This window comes from Panthera uncia, chromosome E1 (assembly GCF_023721935.1).
Source record: "Panthera uncia isolate 11264 chromosome E1, Puncia_PCG_1.0, whole genome shotgun sequence".
Classification (NCBI taxonomy): domain Eukaryota; kingdom Metazoa; phylum Chordata; class Mammalia; order Carnivora; family Felidae; genus Panthera; species Panthera uncia.
Window position 1 is genome coordinate 25,485,416 of NC_064814.1, and position 24,476 is coordinate 25,509,891.

The 24,476-nt window shown below is 38.3% G+C and overlaps 1 protein-coding gene across 4 annotated transcripts in view; it reads right to left on the reverse strand.

The window, feature by feature from the left end:
* SPAG9 (sperm associated antigen 9) overlaps positions 1-24,476 on the reverse strand; it is a 130,775-nt gene that overhangs the window by 52,107 nt on the left and 54,192 nt on the right. For 3 of the 4 annotated variants that reach the window (XM_049637711.1, XM_049637710.1, XM_049637712.1), the window contains 2 exons: positions 20,924-21,018; positions 15,234-15,384 (listed from right to left, as the gene is read on the reverse strand). In XM_049637711.1, coding sequence (XP_049493668.1) covers positions 15,234-15,384; positions 20,924-21,018 — 246 coding nt within the window. Of the gene's footprint in view, positions 1-15,233; positions 15,385-20,044; positions 20,878-20,923; positions 21,019-24,476 lie in introns of those variants that run through there. The other variant, XM_049637713.1, reaches the window with a different exon arrangement.

A 24,476-nucleotide genomic window follows, 5' to 3' on the forward strand; every position in this document is an offset into this window, starting at 1 on the left:
TGGGGCAGAGAGAGAGGGAGACACAGAATCTGAAACAGGCTCCAGGCTCTAAGCTGTCAGCACAGAGCCCGATGCGGGGCTTGAACCCACGAACCGTGAGATCATGACCTGACCCGAAGTCGGACACTTAACCGACTGAGCCACCCAGGTGCCCCTGGAGGCACAATATTCTTACACTGCACCTACTACAAAAGAAATTATGAAATTCTGTCACTAACAATGCCTCCAACTAAGATACAGTGAAGAAAGACAAGCCTAAATATTAACCTGTTAAAAGATAAAACACATCACTTTTGGTCAACAGTAGGTTCATAAGATAGCATGTGCAAAATGAGAGAAAATTCTTATTAGAACCTAATGGAAACTGGGAGCATTTATATAAATTATTCAATATAAAGTTACAGGGGAGTTGCATGCTATTATTTGACATTCAGTCTGTGACTTGTGGAGACCTCCAATTCCTATTTTATACCAGTCATTCGCCAAGTTGTACTGTTTTAGCTAATGGTCTTTTTTTTTTTTTTAAGTGTTTATTTAAATTCCAGTGAGTTAATATACAGTGTAATATTAGTTTCAGGTGTAGAATATAGTGATTCAACACTTCCATACATCACCGAGTGCTCATCACAACAAGTGTACCCCTTAATCCCCATCACCTATTTAACCTACCCACCTCCCTTCTGGGAACCATCAAATTTGTTCTTTTTTTCCCCCCTTTGCTCATTTGTTTTGTTTTCTAAATTCCACATATGAGTGAAATCATATGGTATTTGTCTTTCTCTGACTGACTTGTTTAGAATTATACTCTCTAGCTCCATCCATGTCTTTGCAAATGGCAAGATTCATTCTTTTTTATGGATGAGTACTATTCCATTGTGTGTGTGTGTGTGTGTGTGTGTGTGTGTGTGTGCATATATATACCACATCTTTATCCATTCATCAGTCGATGGACACTTAGGCTGCTTCTATAGTTTGGCAATTGTAGATAATGCTGCTATAAACACTGGGGTGCATGTTACCCTTTGAATTAGTATTTTTGTATTCTTTGGGTAGATACCTAGTAGTGCAAATTGCTGGATCATCGGGTAGTTCTATTTTTAAATGTTTGAGGAACCCCCATACTGTTTTCCAGAATGCCTGAACCAGTCTGCACTCCCACCAACAATGCAAGAGGGTTCCCCTTTCTCTGCACCCTCGCCAACACCCGTTGTTTAGCTAAGTCTCGATTACAATTGCCTCTTTATGTGAAGACCACTGCCCTATCAATTCCAATTATCCTTAACACATCCTCTTCAAACATGTGGCACTGGGTGCCTTACATGGTTGTCAAATCTCTATCAAATGTACTGATTTTGTAACCCATTTCCCCCCTCCAGTTTTTACGGGATTCTCACATTGTAGGCTGAGCATGTCACTGGAGAATGTCCACAAAAAGAAGGACGCTGATTTGGGATTCCAGTGCTATGCCTATAGGGGAACGGTGCTCCGATGCATATTAAATTGTGTTTTAATAGAATAGGCGTCCTTCAAAGATGTTATGTGAACAGGCAAAAAGCACAAAAAGATGCTCAACATTACTAATCATTGGAGAAATACATATCAAAACTACAATATTACCTCACACTCATTAGGATGGCTATCAAAACAAACAAACAGAAAATAACAAGAGTTGGTGAGATGTGGAGAAATTAGAACCCTTGTACACAGTTTGTGGGATTATACAATGGTACACCTGCCCTGGAAACAGTGTGGTATTTCCTCAGAAAATTAAAAACAGAACTGCCACATGATCAATCCAGTAATACCCCTTCCAGATATACATCCAAAAGAATTGAAAGCAGAATCATGAAGAGATACTTGCTCACCCATGTTCATAGCAGCATTATTCAAAATAGCCAAGAGGTTGAAGACCCAAATGTCCATCAAGAGATGAATGGATACATCAAATGCGGTCTATATATACAATGGAGTATTTATTATTCAGCCTTAAAAAGAAAGGAAATCCTGAAACATACTACAATGGAGATGAATCTTGAGGACATTATGCTAAGTGAAATAAGCCAGTCACAAAAGACAAATACCACATGATTCCACATAGATGAGTACCTAAAGTAGTCCAGCTCATAGAAGAGAAAGTAGAATGGTGGTTACTGGAGCTGGGAGGAGGCGGAAAGAGCGACTTGTTTAATAGGTACAGAGTTTCTTATTTGCAAGACGAAAAACCTCTGGAGATGTGTTTCGCAACCATGTGAATATTCTTAACATGGCTGAACTGTGTACTTTAAAAAATGAGTAAGATGGTAAATTGTGTGTGTTTTTTTTTAAATTTTTAGTTTATTTTTGAGAGACAGAGAGATACAGACTATGAGAGAGGGAGACACAGAATCCGAAGCAGGCTCCAGGCTCTGAGCTGTCAGCGCAGAGCCCGACGCGGGACTTGAACTCACAACTGTGAGATCATGACCTGAGCTGAAGTCAGACGCTTAACCCAGGCACCCCGAGTAAGATGGTAAATTGTATACTGTATGTATTTTACTACACACAAAAGAAAACAGGTGTCATTACTTTTAGCTTCACTTGAGATACCATGGCGAAAGCTATCTGGTCTTTGTGCCCTTTCCTTACTGGTTTTAGAGATCAGGCTAAAAGTCTACAAGCCTTTAGAAAATATTTTCAGTTGTTCCATTCATCAAACGCCTCCCTCGTGTGCTCAGTCCTGTACAGAATACATAGGTCATGTGTTAGTCACCACTGCCCCATAAGTATTTATGTTCTGAGACACTGTAAGTTTACAACTACTGAAGATAAATTATTCCACGAAGGACAACTTGGAAATGTCCAGTGTTTTCCTAAGTAGCCTGCTTGACTTCATCTGAAATAAGCCAAATAAAAGTGCAAGCAACTCTGTTACCTAAGTCTGTCTTTTTTTGTTTGTTTGTTTATTTACTTAGAGAGAGAGAGAGAGAGAGAGAGAGAGAGACAGAGAGAGACAGCACTAGCATGTGTGCGCCAGCCAGCAGGGGGGAGGGGCAGAGACAGAGGAGAGAGAGACTCCCAAGCAGGCTCAGTCCCACAAACCTCGAGATCACGACCTGAGCCAAAATCAAGAGTCAGATGCCCAACTGATCGAGCCACCCAGGCGCCCCCTAAGTCTGTCTTTTGGAGTCAAAGATTTTTAAGTCTCATGAAAGTAAAGACAAAATTACAAGAGGTAACCAGCTCCATGAATCCCCACTATAACACTTATCACCTTATATCTTAATTTTTATGTTTACATTTCTTTCTCCACAAGTGAAAGTTAAATGTCTAAAGCAGTGGTTCTTAAGCTCTTTTGATTTACAACTCTCTGTATGGCATAAGAGAAACACAAAATTCTGTGTGTACATTTATTTTCTGGAAAGTTTCATAACTTTGATTCTTAAAGGAGTGTGTGACCCAAAGAAACACTGAGGACCTTAACTCTAGATACAGTTAGATGGGCTAACTCTAGATGTTAATTATACTTTGGGTTTAAGAAAATTCTGATTACTAAAGGAGAGGTATGAATGTCCTGGCCCTGAGGATATTTCTGAACAAAGGGGGCGCTGTTTCACTGTCACTGAGAGATGAAGGGCTTCCATGGACCTGGGTGAGTAGTGAGTAGCAGAGAATCTTATTTGTTGTCCTATCCTATCCCCAGTGCCCAGCGTATCAAGACTGACGTGAAGAAGGCTCACAACAGTTGTTTAGTCAATAAAGCCGAATGGTGCCCTGATTGAAGCTAAAGAAATCTGCTCAACTAGGGAGGCAGCCCATGGGAAAATGACACGCTGGGGCAGTCTCCAGGATACATACAAGTTATGTTCATTCTGTCCCGAAGAAGGCATCTGCAAATTTGTACAGGGGTATCTGTATGTTTCTTACCTAGGAAATGGATAGATGGAAATAGGCTGAATTTCCATAGGATTTACTTATATTTTCTCTCCTTTATTTTAAAATGCTGGCTTTAGGGGAGGAATAATTTATAGATTACAATAAAGCCCTAGCAACCACTGGGGAGGAAATATAATTTTCTCCTGTATTTCAGTGAAAAACATCAGTAGTCTTGAGAACAGCAGATGAGTAAATAACCAATAGTTAATCACTTTTGTTTACTTCTGTAAAGTGATCTGAAACACCATTCTCACATCCTGTTCTACAGCCTTCAGAGGTTCAGGAACACTCCTGGGAAGAAGGAAATATTATACAAGAGATAACAAGATCATGTATTTACTGGGTATATCTGGCTTGCTCTACCTCTCAGGATAATAAGATCTCTGTAACCTGTTGTTGTTGTTGTTGTTGTTGGGGGCTTTTTTTTTTTTAATGTTTACTTATTTTTGAGAGAGAGAGAGCAAGCGAGCAGGGGAGGGACAAAGAAAGAGGGGGACACAGGATCCACAGTGGATCCACAGCCAGCTCTGTGCTGAGAACCTGATGTGGGACTCGAACTCATGAACCACAAGAGCATGACCTGAGCCAAAGTTGGATGCTTAACCGAACGAGCCACCCAGGTGCTCCATACTCTGTTAAAATGAGGGTTTGGGGGCTTTGTTTTAATTTGATTTAAAAACACCTCCTTAAGCCTCTAGTTTAAAAGATAATCATGGCTCAGAAATCAGCACTTGGATCATGTCTTACCTAACTCTTTACCAATAAATGGCACACCATTTAATCCTTTCGTCTTTTCACACAACTCTGAAACCCTCCTGAAATCTATTCTAATCATCTTGCATATTTAACATGCAAAACATTCCAGTACACTTGGAAATGTTTACTGCACCCTCCTCTCACCCCACTGCCATATCTGGAACTGTTAGATATCACTAATAATCGAAGGGTGACCAAGATTGAAATCCTTTTTCACAAAAACAACTATTTGTTCATTTTCTTTGTTTCTATCTCTACATTTGCCCTCTATGAGACAAGTGTTTCTCTCAAACACAAAGCAACCATAAGCTTTAAATATTCTTGGTCTGGAAATTCATCAAAGTGTTTTTCAAAGCCTAAAATACGGCTGCTAGCTCTCTGTTAATTCTCTCAAAAAGCCATAGATTATCAAGGCATGATTCACTTTATAAAAAACACACTGCCTTTCAATGTTTGTTATATGATCTTTGACTCTGGGTCATCATCATCTTTAACCCTTCTCAACTGTTCAATTTATCAAAAGCTGGCAGCGGGGTGGGGGGGGGGTGCTTTGGGTGGCTCTCTATCAAAATGGAAAAACTGTGAACACACATTTTTTAATAAAAAACAAACAGCAAACTACAGGAAAATACTTAAGAGTATATAGCCATTTATCTTACAAAGATATTATAAGTATTTATTATCTATGTGCATATATAAAAGAAAAAGGTCTAAGGACAGATATGCCAACGATTCACAATGACTACAGAAAAGTAGGGAATTTAGGCTTGGAGAAATTTTAGTCTAGATTCTTCAATATTATTTAAAATTGGGAAATTGAGTTAATATTAAAAAATTATGAATCCTGTTTTATAAAATATTTGGACACAGAGAGCACCTTAATAATATTTCTAGTATCTGGTATAGTGGGCACTAAATAAATACTTTTTTTTTTAGATTTTAATGTTTATTTATTTTTGAGAGAGAGAGAGACAGACAGACAGACAGACAGAATCTGAAGCAGGCTCCAGGCTCTGAGCTGCCAGCACAGAGCCTGATGTGGGGCTCAAATCCACAAACCGTGAGATCATGACCTGAGCCGAGTTCGAACACTTAACCAACTGAGCCACCCAGGCACCCAATAAATACTTTTTAACACAAAAAGCAAAGTACTCAGTTTTCAACATGAAATTATTAGTTATTTTTCCTATTCTAAAAGCTTGTCTAAACATTAAATATCAATAAGAATATAATAAATACTTAAGTGCCAATTACTTCAAAAGAAGCCATCTTTGATGCAAGCTTTAAAAAACCATAATTTTCAAATGGTATTATTTATATTTTTACCAATTTTCATTCTCAACATACATTAGCACCTTGGTCAACACACTACCCAGTAAGTATGCCAAAAAGAAAAAAAATCTCACTTCAAACACCCACTAAGAAGGAACTAATTCCATTTTCCCTTCTCAAGCAAGATTTTAGTTATTTATTTTTTTACATCTATTTATTGTTGAGAGACAGAGTGAGATAGAGCACATGCTGGCAAAGGACAGAGAAAAGAAGGAGACACAGAATCTGAAGCAGGCTCCAGGCTCTGAGCTGTCAGCACAGAGCCCGATGCGGGGCTAGAACCCACGAACCGTGAGATGATAACCTAAGCCGAAGTCAGTCACTTAACCAACTGAGCCACCCAGGCGCCCCTCTCCAAGCAAGATTTTAAAGGGGGAGAACGTATATACCTTACAATTTTGTCAGTTGTACCTCAGTAAAGACGAAGGAATGGATGGATGAATAAATAAATAAATAAATAAATAAATAAATAAATTAATAGGGAGAAAGTACTGAAGATTAAAAGCAGTAAATTTTCCATCTTTTATTCTCTTTGAACCCCAACCATCAGCTGTGGCTGGTTCCTGAACTTATCATATGAGGATATATGTGAGGAAAAAAGCTTATATACAATAAATGAAGTTACAGAAGAAATTCCTTATCCTTTGTCACAAGCAAAATCATGAAATATTACAACATATAATCCATTTTTCTTAAAATTGTATTTTATTTTACCCTATTCTAAACGCTACTACAAAAATCCAAAAGGAGGTAATATATAGTGTAAACAAATGGAAAAACACAACATAAGCATCAAAGAAATGCTACAGGCAATCACGTTTCAATCAACAAGCACATTCAATCCCTGAGCAGCAGTGAACTGTAGTGAGGGGACACAGAAAAATAAAAGAGCGGGGGGCATCTGCTGGTGCCAGAAAGGAAGTGAAAGATACATAAGTCAACCTGAAAAAAGCTTCCCAATTCTAAAGCTGTAACAATTTGAGCAACAAAATAAATGATACCACTAGATAACCTACAGAATAAAATAAATATCCGTGAGTTCAAGGAAGGAAGGAAGGAAGGAAGGAAGGAAGGAAGGAAGGCAGGCAGGCAGAAGGGAGGAAGGGGCTCACCCTCACAGAAGAATTAAAGTTAATGTAGAATGGATGAAGAAAACAGAAAATAAGCATTGGATCACTACAGTAAAGACTGTAAGATCCAGTGACGGATACTAAAATAAGTAGCTGAAAGTTTGAAGAGAAACGGGATATTTGCACAGTCTCCGAGGAGATCCCCCAAGACACTTATGAACTATAAAGGGAAAAACAGCAACGACGGTGGAGAAAGCCAACACATACCAGCTACACCAAGCAATCTAAGTTAGTAGTCACCACTAAGGCACACTGCTTCTGCAGCATTCTTGTCAAAACGTATAACCTCAATCTAATCACGAAAAATCACCAGAGAAGCTCAAACGGTGGGACATTTTACAATATAATTAACCAATACTCTTCACGCCTCAAGGTCAAGACTGAGGAACTGTCACATGTTGGAAGAGACTGGGGACACTTAACTCAGTGCAAGGTGGGATGCTGGACTGGATCCTGAACCAGAAGACAGTAGTGGAAAAACTGGCAAAATCCTAATATAAGTTTACAGTTTAGCTAATGATATTGTACCCATGTCAACTGTCTGTTTTAATAACTGTATATACTATGGTTAGTTAACACTTGATGATGGGTGATGGGTAACCAGGAATTCTGTACTGCTTTAGCAATTTTTCTGAAAGTCTAAAATATTTCAAAATGAGAAGTTAAAAAAAAACTGAGCCCTTTAACTGTTTAGATATTTTTAACTACACACATTTTATAGTAGGAATCTTTAATCACAAAAGATTACAGGATAAGGTTCAACTACTATACAAATTCAAGTTTGGAAAAAGTGAAGAAATAGGAACTAAATGGTCAACCACAAATGGAGGAGGATGGAAGATTCTTCTGCACAAGAATGCTGGCTCTGTTACCACTTCCTGTTCTGTATGCTAAGCACATCCCCTGAAGAATGCAGCCACACACTGACCACTGGCTGGCTTCACATACCAAACCCTGCTAACAAGAGCTTTTCACAGCAGTCCAAAAGTATTTCAAGTCATATGGTTTTAAAAGAACTCTTAAACTTTTGACAAGTAGGTCCCCCTCCAATTGCTTTTTATTTGAAATTGTTTTTCTCAATTCTAAACGTCATATTCCACTAATAATCACCAACCTGGGATACTCTTTGCAGAAAAAGATATTTGGTGGGGGGGAGTATATGCTAGAAAACAGCATGAAAACATTATGTACAGTACAGGATTCTTTAAATACCTCATTCTCTCTCTTTCCATATCTGTGCGTAAGGAAGGGATGTCTGAACTCGAAATGTGTCCAACAGTAAAGAACTCGTACAATACATCACCAGTGAGAGGACAAAGGGCTCTTGGCAGGCAGTTTGGCAATGTCTATCAAAATTTTAAATGTATGCTTTGATCCAGCAATCCCACTTACAGGAATCATAAATACAAGCATAAAATTATGTGTAAGGTTATTCACTACAGCATTGTTTATAATAGCAAAGGACTAGGAAAAACTGGGGTGTCCCATCAAAGTAGATTTTAATTATAGCCAGGATATGTGAACCCTTCACCTCCGCCCTTCCTCCAGGATTCTGATAAATCAATGATCTTCCTTCACTACTTTGTTTTCAATTTCTCTTTCTACTGGACCTTCTAAGTACACAAGCAACAAGGTCCCTCCCATACTAAGAGTACCTTCCCTCCCACCCCCTCCACTGCTCAGGCAACTCACGTTGTCCTTTTCCCTCTTCCCATTACAACTACCTGTTTTGAGTCCCTGATACTTTCTTGTTCCTCTTTTCTTGATTTCAACATTCACTCCTGTTACTGGCCCTGCAACTCAAACTGCTCAAACCTACACCTACAAATTCGATCTTCATCCTACATGACGTCTCCACACCAGCTGAGCCTGCTAACAACTGCTTCCATTCTAAAGCCCTCTCATCCTTTGACTTCCAGGGCCACAATCTTTTGCGGTCTCTCTTTCTTGCCACTTCCAGCCAGTGTCCTTCTCTCCACATACATCTTCTGAGTCTCCAGTCCAGATTTCCCCCATCCCCACTCTATGTGGATGCTGCCTTCCTCACCTGCTCAGGCTCTCACACCCTATGCCTAGGGTATCTTTCTTGGGGAGGTCTTTGTCACCCTGTTTAAGATCTGACACCCAAAGCCAGACTGCCCCTTTGCATGGATGTCCTTCACGCTGCCAGGGCCCTGGCACCTCTCTCCACTAGGTTATTCCCTCATGATATACTCCCAAGCTTGTGTGGGTTACATACTGCCCAACCCCCACCCCACTTCACCCTATGGTGCTTCATACTGCTCTGCCCTAACTACCAGCTTTAGCACTAAATTGTGCAGAAAGGACACAGGAAGGGCAGATGATACAATACTACAAAATATAAATAATTACAGCTTTATAGTGAGTCTTGATATCTAGTAGGGCAGGTTAGTGTTTTTATTGTTCTTCTTCAGGACTGTCTTGGGTTATTCTTGGTCTTTTGTTCTCCAAGCCTTCTTTCTTTGCAGCTTGTTGGTGAATATAATTCAGTTGGATGAACAACCCTACCGTAACATTTTTTGCCCATTCCCAGACTTAGCACTTTAACAATACTTTATTTACTTACTTACCTATTTATTTAAGTTCATTTATTTTGAAAGAGAAAGAGAGCATGCACAAGCGTGGGGGGGGGGGGTTGGTCAGAAAGAGAAGGAGACAGAGGGAATCTCAAGCAGGCTCTGTGCTATCAGCACAGAGTCTGACTCGGGGCTCAAATCCTTGAACTGTGAGATCATGACTTGAGCTGAAACCAACAGCCCAACGCTGAACCAGCTGAGCCACCCAGGTGCCCCTATAATACATTTTTAGCAGAACAGCTTAGGTGATTCAACACAAGTTGCTTCTGACCTATTTCACTAGAAGCACTTCCAGTAAGAAATGTCTGTTAATGATGCAATATAAACTTCTGCCTTGAACTGATCTCTAAACTAGATCTGAGGGTCATTAACAGGGTGTCAGGTGAGGCTTTGCATAAACTGTGGCATTTTGATTGGCCTTCAAAGAAGGCTATTTCTACTGGGGGTAACCTAAGCAGGTCAGAAATATATATGTGGGAAAATTATAAAAGAAAGCAACTGGATGCAGCAGTTCAGGAAAGGCTTGAGGGCCGGAGATTCAAATCTGTGAACAGACGTGTGGAGGGCATTTACAGACATGGGACTTGAGCTACCCAGATTATGTAGAGAGGAGGGCTGAGCTTTAAGCTCTGGGGAACTCCAACACTTAGAGGTCCAGGAGCCACCAGGGGAGGAGGTGTCCTGGAAGCAAAGGGAAGAAAGCATTTCAAGAAGTTCAAAGTATTTGAGTGTGTCAATGCTGCTACAAGGTAGGGTGGGAATGAGAATTTCCCCTTATATTTGTAAAGATGGATGTTCTGGGTAACCCTTACAAAAGGGTTAAGTCAACACAGTAGTTAAAACAAAAAGTCTCAGAGAAGAGAAGTGAAAACCATTCCTCAAACATGCCAGTTTGTCCTTGCCTCAGAGCCTTTACAGATGCTATTTGGTCATCCTGAAACATGTATTCCTCTAGACTGTTCTGTACACCCGTACATCCCTCCCATCAGGATGCAAATCACCTCCTCCAAGAGGCCTTCCTAAGTAAACACCCTTCCCCACTAATTACTTTTTAGCCCCTTACACCTTGCTTTCTCAAAACAGTATATCACACACACAAGACAGTAAATCACAATACTTGAAATCTGTTACTTCATTTATTTGTTAATCTCTCCTACAAGAATACGATACATGAAGGAATAACATGTACAAACACTTTTTAAGGGCAACTTAAACATTTTTCTGGATGCATCATTCCTGAAAGATCTTCTAGTACCTGAAGATACAACCTTATTGTTTTTAAGTTTATTTATTTACTTTGAGAGACCATGCACGTGAGCACAAGCAGGGGAGGGGCAGAGAGAGAGAATCCCAAGCAGGCTCTGCACTGTCAGCACAGAGCTCAACGCAAGGCTCAAACCCATGAACCGTGAGATCATGACCTGAGCCGAAGTGGGCCGCTTAACCAACTGAGCAACGCAAGCGCCTCTGAAGATACAACCTTACTGACTACAATTCTCTGGCGGTACGAACTGTGCAATACAGCAACAAAGAAGGTCCGTAATGTTAGAATCATTGGCAACCCCCCCGTACTGCCATTCTTCTGCCACGAAGCTTCCTATAGGAACCTATATGTTCCTTGGTTATAACCCATCATGTGGTTTTCTCACAGAACATTTTTACTTTAACGTTACTTCAGAGAAAACTGTTTAGTAAAATTAATATTAATTATAATTCTCACCTTCAATTTCTTGTTCACAATGGCAGAGCATACCCTAAATCCAGCTAAGTCATCCCCAAAGTTCTCAGAGAAATGAAAGTTGTAGAAAACTTTAAATCAGAGATAGCCTAGCCCACTTCCTGTCATACATGGACACCGAGACCAGTGGTCCATAATTAAAACTCCTAAACCCAGGTGGCTCAGTCGGTTAAGCGTCTGACTCCAGCTCGGGTCATGATCTCACGGTTTGTGAGTTCGAGCCCCGCGTCAGGCTCTGTGCTGGCAGCTCAGAGCCTGGAGCCTGCTTCCGATTCTGTGTCTCCCCCTCTCTCTGCCCCTCCCATGCTCAGGCTCTGTCTCTGTCTCTCAGTAATAAATAAATGTTAAAAAAAATTCTAAACTCCTCAACCCAACTCCTAGCCTTTTGTAAAGTTAGAGAAAGCCGTCTGGCTTATGACAAGGGCCTAGGTAAATAACAAAGTATGTTCTAATTATTAGACAAACTTTAGAAACTAGACTTTTGTTATTTTGTAATGTACCACTTCACTCCTGGAAATTATTAGTTGAGACCTTTATATCATTTAGAGGCTCTGTGTCCAGAGTAGAAAGAGATAGGATTTTATTCTAGAAACTCTATGGGAAATACTTGCCTTAGTATCTCTAGGAAGGATACAAAAAAAACCCTCCCAGGTTTAAGTCCATATTAATAATCTGTTAATCAGTTTATAACTTGTCAGTGAAGTTCTGGCACAGCATGTTGCTGGATTAAATAAATAAGAGAATTACAATCATCATTTCTTTAAGGTTCCTTTTTGGAATATAAGTAAAATATAGTTACCATATGGTATATATTTTTGATGTACTAAAAGTATCCCTCCTACTTAATTTTGTTTTGGGAAAGGGACACAGTAAGTAGGTGTATTGAGGGAGGGGTGTTCTGGAAGATCTATTAAACCTACAGGCATGCTTTAAAAAAGCTAGAGTGGAGTAGCAGTGAAGAATTAGAGAGTCTCCTAGAGGCATCGATGTGGACTGCCACCAAGCATACGCATGGTTAGATTCTAATAAATTGAACGATACGGAAGAGAGAAGGGGAAAAGGTGAAGTCAGTCTTACTGTTAAAAATACTTTTCAGTGGGAGAAAAGCTATCAAATATTTATTGACTGCTTACTGTTTCGAGCACATTTCAAAGATCAATGGAATGATTCTAAATGCCCCTACAAAAACCAAAAAACAAACCACACAAAATACAAAAAACACAAAACCTCCACTTACTGGAGCTGACAGACCATTTATATTATCAAAAAAAAGTCTTCCTAACATCGAAAACAAATAATTCACTTAACAAACACATTCTGAGTGGGCACTATGTGCTAGGCACTTTTCTAAATGCTAAAGATACAGTAGTAACTAAATCACATGGATTTTAAGTGGAGGGAAATATACTAAATAAGTAAATGGCTTAGTATTTTAAAAGTATCAGAGTTACCTTTAAAGTACTTAGACCATGATAAGTACTTTGGCGGGGGGGGGGGTGGGGAAAGAAAGAACAGGAGATAAGATGTAAGAAATTTATTTGTATTCATTGTAGGTAGCCTATCTGTTTTATTATAGAGTAGATTTTATAATATAACAAGGTTCTTTTAGAATCAATATTCGCAGGGGGCGCCTGGGTGGCTCAATTGGTTAAATGTCCGATTCTTGATTTCAGTTCAGGTCATGATCTCATGAGGTCATGATTTGTGAGTTTGAGCCCCACATCGGGCTCTGCATTGATAGAACAGACTGCTTGGGTTTCTCCTTCTCTTTCTCTCTCTCTCAAAATAAATAAATAAACATAAAAAATATATAACCCAGGGACGCCAGAGTGGCTCAGTCAGTTAAGGGTTTGACTTCGACCCAGGCCATGATCTCAAAGTTTGTGAGTCTGAGCCCCACATCAGGGTCTGTGCTGACAGCTCAGAGCCTGGAGTCTGTTCAAATTCTGTGTCTCCCTCTCTCTCTGCCCCTCCCCTGTTTACTTGGGTGCTCTCTCTCTCTCTCAAAAATAAACATTAAAAAAATTATATATACATATATACATATATGTATATATAATGTATATGTATATGTATATGTATATATATGTATGTACATATATAATATATACATATTTTTATAAAATATATCACTTTGTAAGGTACAAAATATAACTTCATATATTTTTTAACTATTAGTATATCTCCCCTCTTAGAGCTTATTATTAATTATAATTTATTTGATATGTTCTTGGTCAAGAATATAATCTATAATAACTAACCACAAGGCCTTTTAGCTAAACACAATGCACTTTTGAATATTGCTTTATGAAGGATTTTGAGGGGAAAAAAACATGTTTAGAAAAAAAAGTGAAGGCGCGCCTGGGTGGCTCAGTCAGTTAAATGTCTGACTTCGACTCAGGTCATGATCTCGTGGTCCGTGAGTTCCAGCCTTGCATCAGGCTCTGTGCTAACAGCTCAGAGCCTGGAGCTTGCTTCTGATTCTCTGTCTCCCTATCTCTCTGCTCCTCCCCTGTTCATGCTCTTTCTCTCTCTCAAAAATAAATAAACATTAAAAAAAAAAAAAAAAAAAAAGTGAAGCCCTACTAAATTGTGAAGCTTCCAACAGTGAACCAAGGATTTCAAGCACCAATGATTTTCATTTCTAAAAAACATTACACTCACTAGTCACCCCATCTAAAATTTATATGATCAAATAAAAATCAAAATAGCCTAAATCAAATAGAAATTTTGGTTATTAATGTCATTAGTATACTAATCAAGATATAACAATGCTTGACTTTGTTTTCCTATATAACCTGAAAGGAACAGTAAAACACTAACTCTTTGGGAAGAACTCATTGCTAATTTAAAACAAAGGCATTAGTTTTACAAGCTAAAATGCATACAAACTTTCATTTTACTATGTTTCAGCTGTCTAGCACTTCTAATTTGGGTTAGAAAGTTTATACAATGTGTTGAGGGAGCATAGGGCAAGCTAAGGGCAAAGTACAGGCTAACAGTTCCCTGCCCCTGCCTGCCCCAGCCTGCCCCTGTCCCCCCTCCCCCCACCAGGTGGAATATGTGTGATATTCTTCGGATGCTCCTGGTTGCCCAAGAACAAAGGAAAGGGGTTTAAGTGCTTGCCATGGTGATGTGGGAAACTAAGGCAAATGAAAAATTAAACTCCCTTACTGCCTACAGGCCACTAACAAGTCCTTGAAATGGGCAGAATAATCTCCCTCTAGGAGGAGCCTGGATGATGATAACACTTTGCTAGGGGCAAAAGAGAATCTTGGCTTAACAATATCCAGACGCCCCTCTCAGGAACCTGTAAGTCTATTTTAACATATAAAAATTCCTTTGGAAATGTCCTTTATCTCAACTCCCCCAAGATATATGCTGGCAAACATACTCCAAGCTTAGGGCCCCCAATATACATCTGAAGGGTCTCATGACTGAGGTTTTACTAAACATTAATACATGGTGTTTCCTTAGCAACATCTAGCCCCTCAAGGTCCTGGAAACCTTGCTTCCAAAATTCCTTCGCGACTTGCTCTATCCCTGACCCCCTCCCAACCTGAGGGTATGTAATGGGTTACCCACCACAACCCCAATGCAGCTCTTCCGGCGCACAGGTCCTGCCCCCATGCTATAATAAAATCACCTTTTTGCACCAAAGACGTCTTCAAGAATTTTTTCTTGGCTGTCGGCTCTGGTTCACCCCCCAACCATGACCCCAAAACTTCATCACAATGTAAATTAAGATTTCATCAAAATTAAGCTTACCTTCAGGCTGGCATGAGAACGTGGTTGACTTAAATCCTGAAATTTCCATTGCTCTGATCCAGGGGTCTCTCCGCCTTTCTGAGTATCTGGTGTAAGCAATCCGTCTCCAGCAGGTAATGGGAAAATCCCTAATGATATAGGACGTTCTTTTCTATTGAAGAGGGGAGAAAAAATTAAGCATTCATTCATTTTTTATTTTAATTATCATGACTATAAGTAATAAGCCTGGGCTGTCACTGGTTTGGAATAATAACTCTTAAAAAATACTGTCTGCCTATCTAAACAAGTAAGTAGACTTACCAAAGAGAAAGGACAGTCTCAGAAGTTCAAATTAGCCCCAAGAAATTAATTAAGAAAAGTAATAACTAATAGTTTAAGAAACCTTCTAAGTTACTGATGAGTTCCTTCCCCGGGAAGCAGTCAGTGGTCTGGTTTCATAGCAACAAAAGCTACTAAATTTTCATTCCCGCTTACATTAGCCATCGGGAAACTGCCAACCTCCTCCTTTGGAAGGAAGTACAAGCCTTGCTTCTAGACTTCCCAAATCCTCAAACTCATACCTAGATGCTTACCCAAGCTTCTTCAGGGTACATCTTTTCTGCCTAGAGGAAAATCTGTGTATAATCTAAACCAGGACTACCAATTAATTGATAAAAAGAACTCAAGAGAGTTTTAATCCTTAACAGCAGGAAAGCGGTATTTTTCTACAGAACCAGTATATGCATTCCTTTCAATCACAGTACTTATGAGAAAACCATTGTCAGTTTTTCCAAACAAGGAGGCCAAAAAAATTCTATAAAAGACTGTAGAGTTTCCAGTGCTTTGTGGGAAATTTCAATGAACAAGAGTTACAATTTTAATAAGAATAGAATTTCAACTAGAAACACATCCTTTGGTGAGGCATAGCAGATTACAAATCAAAGGACTTTTTATAGGGTGGAAACCAGCCTAGGAAGAGGTCGTCCTGGGTCATTAACTCAAAAGAGTGGAAACTGGCAAGAAAGGAGACACTAAAAGTTTGGGGCCTCCTGGAACTCATACCTCTACTGGTAAGAATGTAAATTAGAATAGAAACACTAAGGCTGTAAATAAAAGCGGGAAAATACTCCGTTTTGCTAAGTTATTCTCTAAGCTCATTTTTATACCAAGAAACTTAAGCCACTTGAAATGTGCCCTCACTTAACACAAAGGATATATGCTCTTCCATTCCAAACTACAATCAAAGGATTAGTAAAATTGCTAGAACACCTTCTTAAAGACTGGATGAAGGAAAAGGATTGAGAGACTGCATTTTGTCAAAGGTGTGTGCACCAGAAAGTAAAACAGGACTTTTCTCTATTACTTATTGATCATTTCTTTACATGTGGAATACTCTTCCCATTTGATTTGGGAAAATTCAAATGCAGGTAGGGAGGACAATAAAAGGCTAGATTTTAAAACAAATTTGTTTATAAACAATCTATGAGCTTCCAGAACATCCAAACGACAAAAACGAAATTAACTACTCAGCTATTCTGTTTAGACCAGTTATTCCCTACTGCTGCCTCAGCAGTAAAGTTTTTATAAGTCTGTAGTGAAAAGAGACATTATTTATAATATCCTTATTGGATAACATAGGCCATATTGTACACATATACATTTCCATATATCATAGAACCTGGTCCTTCCTGAGAATGATGGATTTTTTCTACATCTTTTCTGCTTCCTTGATTTTAAAATCCCTTTTCATCAAACGATGGTGACAACGTTTAGAAAGCAAATTTTGTTTTAATGTCCATACCTGACAAAATAAAAAGTTGTTAACCTGATGTTTATCCCTCAATTTGGGAAGAATATATTTTGGGAACCAAAAATCTGAGGGTCTAAGTGCTACTTAGATAGATGACTTACTTTTTTTTTTTTTTTTTTTGGTTAATGTTTATTTATTTTTGAGAGAGAGAGACAGAGAGAGACAGAGCACGAATGGGGAAGGGACAGAGAGAGAGCGAGACACAGAATCCAAAGCAAGCTCCAGGCTCTGAGCTGTCACCACAGAACCTGATGCAGGGCTCGAACTCAAGAACTATGAGATCGTGACCTGAGCCAAAGTCGGACGCTTAACGGACTAAGCCACTCAGGCGCCCCACTCACATATTTTTTAACATATCTTAATAACTTAAGCAAAAAGGTGTGAATTTAATCAGATAGTTCAATGGAAAGTTCTCTAACCCACCCAGGAAGATAATACAGACTTCATGCAAATCCATCACACTGCTAACAGAAATCAAAACACAGGCCAGGCGTTAGTTAGACTTCTCTTCCTATACGAATGACAGCACTTCATTTTCACACATATCAAGTACTGTAAAAGTAGAAACCAATTGGAGGAAGGAGCCTGCTATAGATCCAAGTTTTGCTTTTCCCCTCCTGTTAACTAAGCCTATAATCCAAAATACCAGTAGAATTTGTACCTGTTTATATTGCTTTTCTTAATCATTTAGAAACTGCTCTATAGGGAGGGCATTTTTCTTCAGAGACCTGATCAAGACCTGACGATCTGGGTTATAAGATTCCAACTCTGGAAAAAATATTACTACATCCATGCCTTCTCTCCTTATTTACTGAGAAGTTATATGAGAGTTAAGTGGAGGAAGGACATGCAATTATGCAAGTCAATCAGAATCCTACTTTTAAAAAAACACTGAAAGTTGAATGTTTGTTGCGTGTTTAATACTCTACACGTTAAATGCTCCAGTGAAACTCACAGAAGAAACCAAAGAATGGGATACAATGTGGGAAAATATCAAGTGACAGGTTTAAATGCCTGGTGTTTCCATATGCTATTATGGTCTAGAAACAAAGCCATCTTTGACTATCAGAACCCTTGTTACATTCTTTTAAAAACTGGCTTTGTTCCATATTTCTGCTTCTCAGTTGGTTATTTAAATGTTAGCTGTGTATAAATTCCCAATTAGGTTTTGAAACAGCTTTTTGGCTATACAGACATTTAAAACAAATAACCATAAATAAAATTTTTAAAGGATTGTTCAACACTCATCATGTGGCAAGCCCTAAGAAGGATGGTCTGGCTACATTATCTCATTTAACCCTCATAAGAAAATAGGAATTATTTCCCAGTTGTCAAATTAGGAAAAGTGATGCTCAGAGACATGAGGCACTAGTGATCCACAGAAGCGGGACTCAGAATCAGACCTGTTGCCCTCCAAGGCGCATGTAGCTTCCTTGGAACCTACCTATTTTCTTGACAATTTAATTTTAATGTTGAAGATTTTAATATCTTTATTCAAGCAGATCATCGGCAATTTTTGCATCAAGAAACTGTTTGAATTTAGTCATAAGGTATTTTATCAGTAAAATAAAGTTCTGGGAAATAGTTCTGCTACAGATGGGGTACGTGTAAGTGACTGCAAATTATTTACTTGTTTGGCTTACTAAATATCTTGCAACTGACTGAAGACAAAACAATAATCTCACAATTTTTAAAACTATCCAAAGGGGGTAAGAAGGGTCCTACAGCACACATGTGGCAGAGCATTTATTGGCAAGGCAGCCCAGCTCCAAAGCCCACTGCGCGGCACTGCCTTCTCAGAACCCAAACCTAAGACGGCCCTTTCAAATTAGTCTTATTTCAATATTCTATATATTCTTGAGTTAAGGTCTTTTTAACTTCCTAAAAGCCTAAACATACATATAAACAAATCTTTTATGTACTCAACATATAAAAGTAGTTAGATCTCTTCTGATTTTTATAAAATGAGGAAAGAATAATATCCTTATTGGATAACATAGGCCATATTGTATATATGTAATATTAAACATGAACTGATCTATGAATATAAAGAACACATTGAGGGAATTTACTAGTTTAATTCATCTTAATTTATCTAAATCCACAATTAGAAGTTGAGAATTTTAAGGAAACATTTAAATAATAAAAGCTACACACCATGAGCCTTCATTTAAAACCGCGCACAAGGCAGAAATCTGAACAAATCAGATGCTTTTGGTGTGATGAATTAGGAAACAAAAGGCAACCAAACCCTTAAATATCTGAAATGTAGAAGATGGTTCTCACAGGGTGCAAAGGAGAGTGAACAGCAGCAAAGCTCTGGAGATTAATGACTACCCCACAAGCAGGCACGGATATTTGTCACCCAAGTCTACAAAGAAAGGGCACCATCTGACAAAACAATAGTGAATAGGCTTTGTAAAGCTTTCACAACTTTGATGTGTAAATAATGCAGGGAAGCTGCATTCCTGGCCTTAAAAGGTTTAAATCCTTTCACTTTAAAATATATTTTGTTTTAGAAAGAAAATATTTAAATTGTCCGGTCCTGGGAGTTATTACCAAAAACTGCAAAATTGACGCCTGCATGTTCTTCAGTCAAAGGATAAGTGAACAGAATAATACCTAGAGCCTGTGTCGAATTGACTACAAGTCTAAGCATAAGAGATATTTGCCCCTAAATGCTCATATGCTAAACGCAGAGGTTGTATAAACTTGGACCCGGTGTTTTACTCTTGCTCTCCCTTTACTCTCTGAACACTGCTTAAAACAAGACCACACTGACCTTGTACTTGTGTATAAGTACAATTATGAAAATCCTTTTCGTAAGTCGGCGGTTTCCAAAGACAAAGCCGCGTCCCTAGGTGATGGCCTATAAATTACTATAAATAAGAACAGAAATCCTAGCTTCAGGCCATTTTCCATTGTTTCAATCTGCAACAGAAATGGTTACAAAGCAGACCTGTGAAGCTAAAAATTTGAGAAAAACCAACTAAACAGGGGCTTCTAAGAGAGACTAGAGTACCTGAGTATCCTTGGTAGGTTCTGCGTCAGAGCTGGCACACCGGTAGAAATAGAAAAGTGCACAAGCAGCAAAACAGAGAGAGATACTAAGATAGCAGAATTAATGACCACCGCCCCGCCAACAAAGCCAAACACAAACAGCAGCATGCATCCAGGACTCATGGCGCTGTGCTGGCATGGTGAAACACCCGAACCAGGAGGCCTACACGGGGGCCAAAGGGATATCTTTGTAGTGAGGATCTGTCATTCAGCTGCTGCCACAAAAACAATGCCATCAGCAGCAGCTTTCCACTCCATCCTGCAGCAGCCCCGAAGCGATGACGTCATCCTGCTCTCCCCTCCCCACCGCACAACCATAGAGCTGCTGCTCCTAGCATTTATGCAGCAATCTAGAGCGACAGCCAGCCTATTAACTATTTTCCTCTCCGCTGAGAGTCCTGGCTTAGCTCATTGGCTACAGTGCTTGGGAGATCTACATAATTTATTCACACTCCTCCATCAAACACCAGTCTAACCCTTTCAAACACGCCTCTGTACACAAAAAGGACTTTAAACCAGTTATACAGGAGAAATGAAAATCTTTCAGCACTCCCATGAATCAGAAAAACTTAAACCTAGTATAATCTCCATTAAGTATTACAAAACAATCAAAATACCTCGGTATGCATATGCTGCTTATATGGTATGGCTCACGATTTACCTTTTCAACAGTGAGGGCTGTTTCTATTTTTCTATGCTATTCTCTCCTATAGCATTCCAACCATAGTAGAGAGCTTTTTGAATCAGCCTAACTATTGTTCCAGGATTAAAGAACAGAGAGAAACAGAAACAAACAGATTATTTCGATTTTTCTCAAGGCAAAATGTTTAACAAAGCTTACCTAATTCTACTATGAGCTGTGGACTCTAGTTGATCACTCCCTGAGAGCTGATGAAGTTTTGTTCTTTCTAAGTGTTCCATATAATTATGGATCATCTATTTTGAAGAAAGAAAAAAAATATGCAAAATTTTAAGGCTAATATCTGGAATGAAAACAACAAGGGAAACATTTTTGTAGAAACTTATTTACCAGACTACCCACAGTTCTATGTAAAAGATTATTAAGTATGAAAAAAATTTTAATGGCAAAGGAATATGCAAATGCTTACATTTAGGGATGCTGCTATCCAAAGAAGTAGCCATCATGTTGCTTAGCATAGCAAAAACCTTTTTTTAATATGTGATGTTACCAAAAGATATAATTTTGACATAAATACCACAAGTTAGGATACAGACATTGTGGAGCCAGTGATAAGAGATCACTGATTAAAAATAATAGAGGGCATCTGAGAAATCCATGCACTAAACCGGGAAACAAAAAAGAAATTAATGTGAAACTTGAGAAGAAACTGTACCCTTCCTTATGTGGTGATCTTTTCCCATTTTACAAAGAACTCAGAGTATTATCACTTTCAATTTAATTTAATTAAGTAATTTAATTTAATTTAATTTAACTTAATACCAGGATGTTTATTTCTTGTGTTTACAGACTTCATTGAAAGGATGCTAAAATATTTTCTCTTTTGTTTGATTGTTAATTTATTGGTATCACTGTTTGATGTAATCATCTATAATAATAGCAAGGTAAATGAAAAATCACAGCATTTTGATTTTAAATCTTGGATAAGGAGCCATAAGATAGACAACTGAATATGTTCAAGAGTATCAAGTATATAAACTGCCAAGAAATCCAGTATTTCTATTTAATTGTTGGTCATCTATAGTTTCACTTTTAAGAAACCTAAATCTGGGGTGCCTGAGTGGCTCATTGGTTAAGCAACCAACTCTTGATTTCAGCTCAGGTCATGATCTCACAGTTCCTGAGATCAGGTCCCGTTTTGGGCTCCACACTGCCAGCGTGGAGCCTGCTTGAGATTCTCTCTCCCTCCTCTGCCCATGCACAGTCTCCCTCTCTCTCTCTCTCTCAAAAATAAATACACTTTGAAAAAATTTTTAAAAAGAATCCTAAATCTGGCATTATAACATGTAAAATGCAATTTTAATCATAAACTCAAAAGGCCTTTGCTAGATACTAATGTGCTATAAGAAAAAATGAATTTAAAGGAAAAAAAAAGATATGTTAGCAATCTAAAGGAATGTAAATTTGAAAAGTAAACAAGAAAAGGTTACTGTCTTTCTGAGGACTATCCCTTGAATTCTTAAAATTTGAATGTTCTTTGAATGCTTGAAAGCATGGAACAGCTTTGTAAGCTTCTAAACTTTAGCTGTTATGATCATGGATTTCATCTCAACTATAACAAAATATGCACTGTAGCACATTAAAAGGATAACTATTGAAAGAAATGAGATTTTGAACAAATTTATAAAATTTCTGTTTAGATTTTTTTAATGTTTATTTTGGAGAGAAAGAGAAAAAATGGGGGAGGGACAGAGAGAGAGAGAGAGAGAGAGAGAGAGAGAGAGAGAATCTGAGAAGGCTCCAGGCTCTGAGCTGTCAGCACTGAGCCCGACACAGGGCTCAAACTCAAAAACGGCAAGATCATGACCTGAGCAAAGTTGGATGTTCACCCAACTGAGCCACCCAGATGCCCCAAATCTACAAAATTTTTAAAAAGCACGTTTTATGGGGAAATTTTTACTTGGCATGCATGTACAAAAATTAAGAAATATGTAAATCAGCTTGAAAGTGTTATTTACTTCAAATAAACAAAAGGCCGAACTGATGCATGAATTAAGCAAGTAATCTGTCAAGTCAAACATTATAAAAGAATTAATCAGGGATTAATTGGGTGGCTTAGTCACTAGAGCATCCGACTCTTGATTTTGGCTGAAGTCCTGATCTTGTGGTTCGCGGGATCAAATAAGAAAAAAAACTGAGGAAATTAATCAGCTGCTTCCCAATTAAGACTAGTCTAAACAAGAATTATTTCGGGCAAAGAAAAATTAATGTAGAATTACAGGGATATGGTATATGGAAGCATTTTTTTTTTTAAGTAGACATTAGGTTCCATCCAGAGCCCAAAGCAGGGCTAGAACTCATAACCCTGAGATTAAGACCTGAGCGAGATCAAGAGTAGGACACTAAACTGAGCTACTCAAACGCTCCTGAAAGCAATTTTTGAAGTTTTAAATTTAAACACACTTTCCATTTTTTAACATTTTATTTTTTAGAGAGAGAGCACAAGTCAGGGAGCAGCAGAGGGGGAGAGAGAGAGAATCCCAAGCATGACCTGAGCTGAAATCAGTAGTCAGACATTCAAATGACTGAGCCATCCAGGCACCCCCTTTTCTATTTTAAATGTACAGACTTTTCTCTTTAACCTCATTTAAGGAACATACTTGCAGAAATACAGTTTATGATTCTGTGTCAGCACATCAGAAATAATGAACTGTTTTCTTTTTGTATCACAATGAACTTTAAGGAAAAAAAATGAAACTAATATAACAAAGTGATGACTGGGCCAAATACGTAACAACTTAAATTTTCAAAAGATTTTAGAAAACCTAAGTTGAATTCTTATAAACCAGAGAGTAATCATATGCAACTGATTAACTCAGATGAAAGAATCTGTTTCCCTAAGCATTCAGATGACGAAAATAGACACCTCCCCTAGACTGCCTTTAGAGTAATCTATTTATTCAATATAGAAAAATAAAAATTATAAATGCAAAGACAGAATCCATTCTACCCCCGCCCTCAAACAGTCCATTCTATGGATTGACTCTTATCTTAAATGATTAAATTTAAATAGTTTTTCATTTATACCATGTTGAATTATTTGTTTATACATAATGTTGAATTCTAAACCTTCTTCAAAAGACTGACCCCTTCTTCAAATGATATATCCCAGATATATTAGGTATTCTGTATAAAGTACAGAATAATAACAAAATGGCAGCTAACATTTATTGAGCACAACTCAGTCAGTGCATTTACAGCTACTGTTTCATTTAATCCTCACAACAATATTACAGTTTTATAAACTCCAACTTATGGTTAAAATAACTTGCCCAACCAATTTGACCACCTAGTTAATGATCAACTGTGTTCTAACAGCCATTAGCTAGTTGGCTTTAGGGCCAAAACTCAGGTCCCTCTGACACAGTGGACTTAAGAAGTTAAGCATTACAGGACTGGTTTTGTATTTGCCCTTTTAGTCAATTTCCTAGGCAGGCGGTAAGCTCATTGTTCTTTCTTCCTCACACCCACAAGAAAACCCCACACCCTAAAGCATTTCCTGACATCTGAAATAAAATATGCACTATATTCTGTAAATGCACCAAAAAAGTAGAAAAAATAAACTGCACATAAAAATCTTGATTCTAATTACAGGGCTTCACAATATAGCTCTGTTTAAAAAAAAAAAAAAAAAAAAAAAGTGAGTGGGAGGGTAGGACCAGTGCCGCCAGACAGAAGAGAGAGGTAAGAAAGT